The sequence below is a fragment of the Belonocnema kinseyi genome, chromosome 1 (assembly GCF_010883055.1).
Source record: "Belonocnema kinseyi isolate 2016_QV_RU_SX_M_011 chromosome 1, B_treatae_v1, whole genome shotgun sequence".
Classification (NCBI taxonomy): domain Eukaryota; kingdom Metazoa; phylum Arthropoda; class Insecta; order Hymenoptera; family Cynipidae; genus Belonocnema; species Belonocnema kinseyi.
In genome coordinates, this window is record NC_046657.1 from 171,956,993 (window position 1) to 171,965,556 (window position 8,564).

General features: G+C 38.0%; 2 protein-coding genes across 2 annotated transcripts; one reads left to right on the plus strand and one right to left on the minus strand.

Moving 5' to 3' along the window:
- The first annotated feature begins 5,231 nt into the window (after positions 1 to 5,231).
- LOC117181284 lies at positions 5,232 to 5,630 on the plus strand. The gene has a single exon (XM_033373847.1). It carries the CDS (start codon positions 5,232 to 5,234, stop codon positions 5,628 to 5,630), a length of 399 nt encoding a protein of 132 aa, XP_033229738.1.
- Positions 5,631 to 6,750: 1,120 nt separating this feature from the next.
- LOC117181294 (piggyBac transposable element-derived protein 4-like) lies at positions 6,751 to 7,125 on the minus strand. Its single transcript, XM_033373855.1, has one exon. The coding sequence runs from the start codon at positions 7,123 to 7,125 to the stop codon at positions 6,751 to 6,753; it is 375 nt and encodes a 124-aa protein (XP_033229746.1).
- Between the last annotated feature and the right edge of the window lie 1,439 nt (positions 7,126 to 8,564).

Here is an 8,564-nt window from a genome sequence, read left to right on the forward strand (position 1 = left end):
TTGCGCGCGCAACTCAGTCATTTACAGCGTCTCCTACTATATTCACACGGACATAGCCCTGTCATAGTATTGGACCGCATCTCGTTTCAGATCTGGGATCACGGGTAAGGGGCATAAGTAAGTTACGTTGACTGGAAATTGGATCGTGCTAAGTTTTTTTAGGTTAGGAGTATTGACAATAGTTTCAGAGCTAGAGGGCCAAGAGGCAGGCGATTAAGGCGGTAAGCGTCACGGTGCACTAGGTGACGGAGAATGCCGACAACACGAAGTCCATAAACTTGCGCCAGAGGGCAATAGCAGGCTATTATCACTCAATGCTTTAGGAGTGCTGACTTACATTCTGCGGTGCCGCCATGAAACGAGTCCGCAGGTTTTTAAGATAAGATAATAGCTGCTTCAAAGCAGTTATGAAATAATAATTGAAATAATAATTGTTTGAAAGCAGTTTTCATTTAAAATTTATAATAATTTTCGACATAAATTTTCATATCGGCAGTTTCCTTCGTCGAAATTTACTCTCTTTTTCTGGTGATAATACATAACGTTCTGCTTCCTTTTTTTAGTGTTTAGTAGTGTACTGCAACGATAATCAGCAGGTCGAAAATTATGACAATAAATTACATATGAGCTCTCAACCACGTATTAATGGGTTAGGTTTGATATGTGTTGACGTTCAGAACACATCGAAAGAGTAGAATAGATGGATCAACCTTTGGCCCCTGAGCGACGTGTAGTGGGGGAAAGACATACGGGGCCATCTAACGAACCCGCAAAGCATGATCAGGGTATGTATGTTCTGACAGCAAGAGGTGACGATGTTGAAGGCGTGGTCAGTGGTGGGAACGAGGATGTTATTCGCAACGACATCAGCTGTGAGAAAAGGTTAAAGACGACAACCAGCGAGGGGGTGGTAGAGAGAAAAGATTCAGGTACATGCCATAAACGCAGAAGGCCCTCAAAGCGACAAGCGCCTTAACAAGCTAGGCAGCACGGGCTTTAATAGGAGTTTAGACAAATGGGAAAAAAGGCAGTGTGGCTAGTGGTAAAGGGGAGTATAAAATAAAAAGAAAGACAGGGGGCGATGATTTATAAAGGGACAAGGATTAAAAGAAAATTAGGATTAAAGGGAAAACAGCAGAATGATATAAGGGAGATAGAGGGATGTTTGAAAAATTGGAAGCTCTCATAAAAGGGTTAAAAAAGAAAACAAAGAGGCTGGATGATATGAATACGAATATGAATAGGCAGCGGAACGAGGTATGGGGGAAGTGAGAAATGTAAGAGAATAATGGGACCAAGTCTGGAAGCAGAAGAAAGACAAGGTTCAGGGTAAACTAGAGAGCACAGAGAATAGACAGAGAGAGGTTGACAGCAGAAAAATAGAGAGATAAGACAGTTGGAAGAATTGGTAAGCAACTTAGAAATTAAGAACGATCATATGGTGAAGGAAACTGAGAATTCAGAAGTAATAAAGTGGAATGACCAGAAGGTGGATTGAAAGAAGATTGGAAGGGGGAGAAGGTGTGAAGAGAAAAAATAACATAATAGTTAAGGGATTGGAAGTGGAGAGTGAAACAGGCGAAGCGAGAAAAAAATCTTATGAAAGATATTGGAGTTCAGGAAAGGGTAGAAGGAGTTCAGAGAATAGGAGAGACGAAAAAAAGAAAATAAGAAATGTTTCTAGTGAATGTGTGGAGGAGAAAAAGAAAATTATGGAGGAAAAGAAATTATTTATAGGAAGAAGGGAAAGAATTGAAGAAGATTTGGCATGGAGTGAGAGGAAAATAGGATGGCAAATAGAGCAGAGGGCTTGAATAAAAAGGAAAAAGGGGCACAAGTTGAGGCAGGATATGGATAAACAGGGAAGTATGGTGGTGGGACAAAGAATTAGAATAAATAAGGAAAAAAGGACTAAGGTTGGAGAAAGGTAAGAAAAAAAGAGATACAAAAGTATCTAAATAGAAAACTAGGGTTTCCAAACAACAAAGAGAAAACAAAGTAAGGAGGAAAGAAGAGGGAAGGGATGCCGAAGGCTTGAAGAAGGCCTGCAGAACAAGAATAAACGATTTTAGGGGGAGTTAAAAAAGTGATGTGTGCTTACAATAAGTGAAATCTGAGCAGGTGAGAAGGACTAAAAACGGATAAAAAGGATGTTACTGAAAGGTTTTGTGTGGACGATGCAAGAAGTAAGCAAAGAATACGTTGCAGAAACGATGGTGGCATGGAAAAAAGGATGGAACAAGGGTAAGAAGGACTGTAGTTTGGAGTGTCACAATAGTGGTGCTTTGGGAAATTCAAAATAGGAGGAAAGAAGGAAAAAATGAGGAGGATTTGTGATATACGTGAAGGGTTTATGGAGCGGCAGAACATAGATTTAGAGTTGTTTGCAAAACAAGGAGAAAATAGATGGAAAAGATGATGGATTCGAGGTGATTATGGTCAAATGGTTGACGCAACCAGGAATATCTGCAAAAAATAAAAAAAAAAGATGAGCGAAGAACGATGGTACGGTGCAGAATGGGAGAAGGAGTGATAGCTTGTAGATATTAGATGGATCAAGAGGAGAATTTGTGTAGAGTATGTGGATACGAAATGGAGTCATGAGCACGCGTATCAAAGAGGTGTACATAAAAGGAAGATAAACAGTTGAGTAAAATAAAGCAAGGAAGTAGGCAAGCGGGTAATCCTGAAAAAGAAAAATAATAGTAACAACTTTATTTTATTTCAGAATCGCAGTAAATTTGTTTTTATGGTACGAGGAAACGTAGGCCCTGGAAGATCGCTTATTTGTAGAATTACTAGTATTATTATGACAGAAGTTGTAGGCTCCAGAACCTACGATCACGTTTCCTTAAAACAACCAATCACGATGCAACTGGAACGTGTACGTCATCCACTCCTGCCCCTTGTATCCTAGAAGGTACGCAAGAACGGGAAATTTACGAAAGATAATTTGTAAAACACTGTCCCTTAGAGTGTGTTCTCTAACCGCGGATCACCTTACGCGGCAACGGAACAGTTGGAGATCAAGGTTTCACCTCTGGATACTTTTTTAGAGTTGCCAACCTTTGTATAATGTTAGGAGGAACAGCGTTGTGAGACCAGTTGCAGAGATTCCAGAAGCACAGCCTTTGTCATGTGACTTGCGATCGTCAGAGCCTGATTCTGGCAAGCCGGAATTTAGTTGAGTTGGCCAACAAATATAGCTTTCATACGTCCAAGGCAGCCGATTATGAGAAACACAAGATGAACGTTGTAGCTTTGGTACAGCCTGCTCAGCTCGAAAAGTAGAGCCTGGTATTTCGTCTGTTTTTTCTGCTTTTTCCGTGATATTACCATCGGCTGGTACCAAGCATTTAATAAAGTAAATTATTTTGGTCTTTAGATCTTCTGAGGACAATATCAGGCTTTGTAGTACTGATAAGTTAAGTGGTGTGAAATGAGAAATTGCAGTAGACCTTACACTGATCATTTTTTACAACGGACTCCAGTTCCCCCTGGGCGCTTGGCAACACGGGCATTAGATCAATACGATAGAAATACCGCAGATAGTAATATAACAATTTTAAAGCCACATTGCGTCTATCTATGTACCCGAAGCGTGCATACTTTGAGATTGCACTGAGAACATGTCCAATCGTGTCTGGCTCTTGCTTGCATGCTCGGCAGCTGGTATCGGCTACAGGTACATTCATTTTGCGATCATAGTAAACAAGAGTGTATGTAATGCCGTCTTGACAGGCAAAAAGAAATCCTTTCGTCACCGATCTCAAACCAGCAGATTTAAAAAACATGTTGGATAGATTCATCGATAGTTCTTCTCTACGTATAATGCCATAAAATTTACCATGAAAGGGCTTTTCAGCATGTTACTTTAGAAGTAGCGAATGTTCTGCTTCCTGTATACGACTTTTTAACACCAAAGGTCTTAATGATGCTAGGCCATGTGTAGTGTCGCTAGAATAAAATGGGAGACTTAGCTCCTTTGCTGCGCTATCTGCGGCTCGGTAGAGAAACGCCGAAACTTTGACGACTTCATGTTGGTGTACGAGTCGCATTCGATAATCTATGCTTTTTAGAACTAAGAAGGCTGTAGCTAGAACGGTTCTTTCTTGAAGAATTTCCACCTATAAGTTGAAGATCCTGATCGTCACGCCTTGATGTATTTTTTAGTTTTTCTTAGTATAGAAGGACGCAGGCACACTTGTCCAGTCCAAAGCTCATGTCAATGGCTTTAGAGTACCTATTTACTGCGGCCACAAGGATTGCAAGGTTCTCTTTTGAAGAAGCAAAGAGTTTAAGGTCATTCATGTATAATAGGTGGTTGACCTTAAATTCCCTTCTGTTAGAATGCCACATAAGCAGTCTTCTTGCAGGCCCCCCTCTTATATGTGACATAATTTGTGGTCACTTGTCTTTTGTCGAATACTATAAAAAATCTTGTCCACTACAACAGCATAAGCTCTTTCATAATCTCATAATTTCTGCATGTACCTCCATGCACTCAAGGAGCTTAATAAGCAGATCATGGTTCGTACAATCAAATGCCTTTCGGTAGTCGATCCAAGGCATGGACCATTCCTTATTTTTGATAAATTTACCAATTTGGACTACCCCCTTTTGTCTGGTTATGACCATCGCTCATTTTTGGTAAATTTATTAACTATGACCAACTCTCATTTTTGAAATTGATTAACCCTTTTGATGAAATATGACTACCGCTTTTGTAGAGTTAATGTTACCGCTTTTTCTTTGATTTTGATAACCCCTTCCTTAAATTTTGGATAACCACTTTTAATATGACTACGCCCTATAGTTCTTGTAAAACACTCGGTTACCCCATTTTTATTTGTTAGCATGTCTTCGTTTTGGCGATAAGGAAACTAGAGTCAAACGACGAGAGGAGCATGGATTAGCATAAATAAAAGAGATTTGGGATCAATTTATTTATAATTGCACGCAACTCTATTCTCCATACACTTACTGAACAATTGATGAGCAATTTCCGAGGACGATTCAATTCGAGAGTCTGCATACATAATTAGCCAGATAAGTATGGAATAAAATTCGTATGCATAAACGATGTACAGACTGCATATTTGATTAGTGCGGATCCCTACGTAGGGTGTGTGCAAACTTTCGAAGGTTAATCCGTACCAAGCTATTATGTCCGCAAATTGTCAGAATCAATTCATTGCACGCAACGGACTATCACATGTGACAATTGATTCATGTCCGTCGATCTCGTTCAAAACATTAAACATATCTACGGATTGACCGTGTTTGGCACTATACGCAAAAACAAACAAGAGATACCACCATCGTTTACGCAAGTAGCGGCTGTTGGTACTACACGCTTTGCACACGCCAACGGAAATACCTTGGTGTCGTATTGTCCGAAAAGAAACAAGGTCGTTCTATTATTATCAAGCTTACACAAAAATGGACGAATAGAAGAAAATACCCAAAAACCGGAAATAATATATTTCTACGAACCCGCAAAAGGAGGAACTGATACCTTTGATCAGATGATCCTCGCTCATACTACTGCTCGTGGTACTTTGAGATGGCCTTTAACACTGTTTTCTGGTATGTTGGATCAGGCTGGAATTAATTCCCTTATACTGTAGAATTTACCAGAATCGAATAGAAGGTTGAATAGAAGAAACTGTATCAAGGAATTGAGTTTTGCACTAATTCAACCACACCTTTAATCTCACCTTCAAATGCCGACGCTGGGAGCTTCTCTACGTATGATGATACAAAAGATCCTAAAACTGGAGCCATAAGCTCGAACAACCAGTCACACATTATGGAAGAGCGAATGACCATTGAATTAGTTTTTGCACAGCATGCAGCGGAGGCATATAAGGTTTTTATTTTTTTCTTCAATTATTTAGTGCTATTTCTCCTTTGGAATCTGTCTTTTGCATACAAATAATAATCTATTTGCAGTCAAAATTATCGTAAATATTATATTTGATAAAAATCCTCGATTTCCTTCTCTTTGAAATCGTGCATTTTCAAACGCTTTAATAATTATACTTTTTTTCAGCAGAAACCATCAAAGCGTAGTTTTTCTTGAAGATTAGGGATTCTGCGATGATAATCCATGGACAGTTTCTTTTTATTATAAATCATTTTTCAAATGTTGACAGTGCAATTACAGTGCGATTTCGAGGTTTTAAAATTATGTTTTTAAACAATTTTAAGCTAGAAATGTTTGAATGTTAAAAGTTTTTTTTTATTTCTTTGAGATTTTTAATGTTATTAAAGTTTTTTTTAGAACTTATAAATACCTTTTCAAATGAATAGAATTTTGCTCTTTTTTAATAATTTTAAAAATCTTTAAAAATGTTTTTGAATATTCTCTTGAAATAATTTTACATTTTGAAAAATTATTTTTAGTTTTTCTATACATCTTAAGAAAATATTTAAATCCAAAATAGAAAATTCATAATTGAATGATTTTTGAATCACGCGTTGTTAACTGAATGCTATCAAAATTGAAAAGCATGCAAATTTAAATAATTCTTTAAAAACCCGTTGAAATCAAATTTGAACAGATTTTTTTCTAAAAATTTGTGAACTTCTTTCTCTAAGAATAAATTCACTCTCATTTCCCTTTTTTCCCGGTCTCGTAAAATCCTTGGTTATTTCCGGGTCCAACTGCCACCCTGAAATTAGAGTACCTTAGGAATGTACCTACCTCCAACTTCTATTCAACCCTCTATTCGATTCTGGTAAATTCTACAGCATAAGGGAATTAATTCCAGCCTGATTCAACATACCATAAAACAGTCTGAGAGGCCATCTCAAAGTAGCACGAGCAGTTGTATAAGCGTGGATCATCTGATCAAAGGTATCAGTTTCTCCTTTTGTGTGGTCGTACAAATCTATTATTTCCGGTTTTCGGGTATTTTCGTCTATTCGCCTATTTTTGTGTAAGCTTGGTAATAATAGAACGACATTGTTTCTTTTCGGACAATGCGAAACTAAGGTATTTCCGTTGGCGTGTGCAAAGCGAGTAGTACCAGCAGCCGCTGCTCGCGTAAACGATGGTGTTATCTCTTGTTTGTTTTTGCGTATAGTACCAACCACGGTCAATCCGTAGATATTTCTCATGTTTGGAACGAGATCGACGGAGATGAATCAATTGTCACACAATTGTAAACACACGATTGTATTAAAAGTAGAATATACTTTGAATTCTCTGCAGCGAAGGCGTAGCCCAGTTTCCGACGTTGTGCGCTTTAGAGCATCAAACAAATCATTAAGAATGTCGCAAAATACGGTCGTTGATTCACAATTTGTGAAGCTCGCTTCGTACGCTCTGTAGAAGCGTAAGCCGTTTGCTACGGATTCGCTCAAAATCTGTGTAGTATAAAAGATAGGGATAAAATATTTTATATAAGATAAATATTAATTAAACATGAATTGCAATAATAATAATAACACAGCTACACAAAAAAAGTGTGCGGATCTGGTAACAAGACACACGTATTCCTATGGATTTTGGACCGCTGAATTCAAATTCGGTATCAAAAATCACCCATCGCGTCATGGTTGAGCCATAACCTCAAAAAATGACGAAAAATCATACAATGAGACAAATAAATTTCAAAATAATGCCAGTGATGCAAATTTTAATTTCAAAAACATGTAGACAACTGTGAAGGATCAACCCTTGCCTGATATCAACTTATTTAACATAACTTTACCCAACAGAACCTGACCTCACCTAACCTGAATTAATAGAAATTTATTGAACTACACGTAAAGCTCTGGAAGCATATTTTCCCCGTAGCAAATATGTGCTACATCGAATGGGTCAACTTGAGCCTAACCTAGAAATAGATCTAACCTAGCCTAACCTAACCTCACGAAACACAATTAAACTGATTGTCTTGTCCCGTTGTGTTTGCGGTACCGTTTCATTCAGCTTAGGCTTAACCTACATAGAGGTTTAACCTATCCTGACCTAACCTAACCAATTAAGCTGGCAATCCTGTTCTTACATTTTAATTGTTACAAACATTGTCAGGTTAATTGCAATGGGGTCAATTCTACTTGTAGTTCTAAGTTTCTTCAAATGAGTAATTTGCGTCTAAATTTTTAACCACCTGTAGTACAATGAAATGAATTTTATTGTGTTACAACGGCAACACTTAAGTTAAGTTGTGTTGTGTTAAGTAAAATTTCGTTAGGTTCTGTTAAGTTAGATTCATTTGTAGGTTAAGATCGAGTTAACCTATTAAATATAGCACACATTTAAGACTGAGAACCGTACGCTTACATAGCTACACGTGCGGTTGAATTTCATTCGGCTAGGTCAGGTTAGGTCAAGTTTTGTTAGGTTAGGATAGGTTAAACCTCTATGTAAGTTAAGCCGAAGCTGAATGAAACGGTACCGCAAACACAACGGGACAACACAATCAGTTTAATTATGTTTCGTGAGGTTTGGTTAGGCTAGGTTAGATTTATTTCTAGGTTAGGCTCGAGTTGACCCTTTCGATGTAGCACACATTTGCTACTGGGAAAATATGCTTCCAGAGCTTTACGTG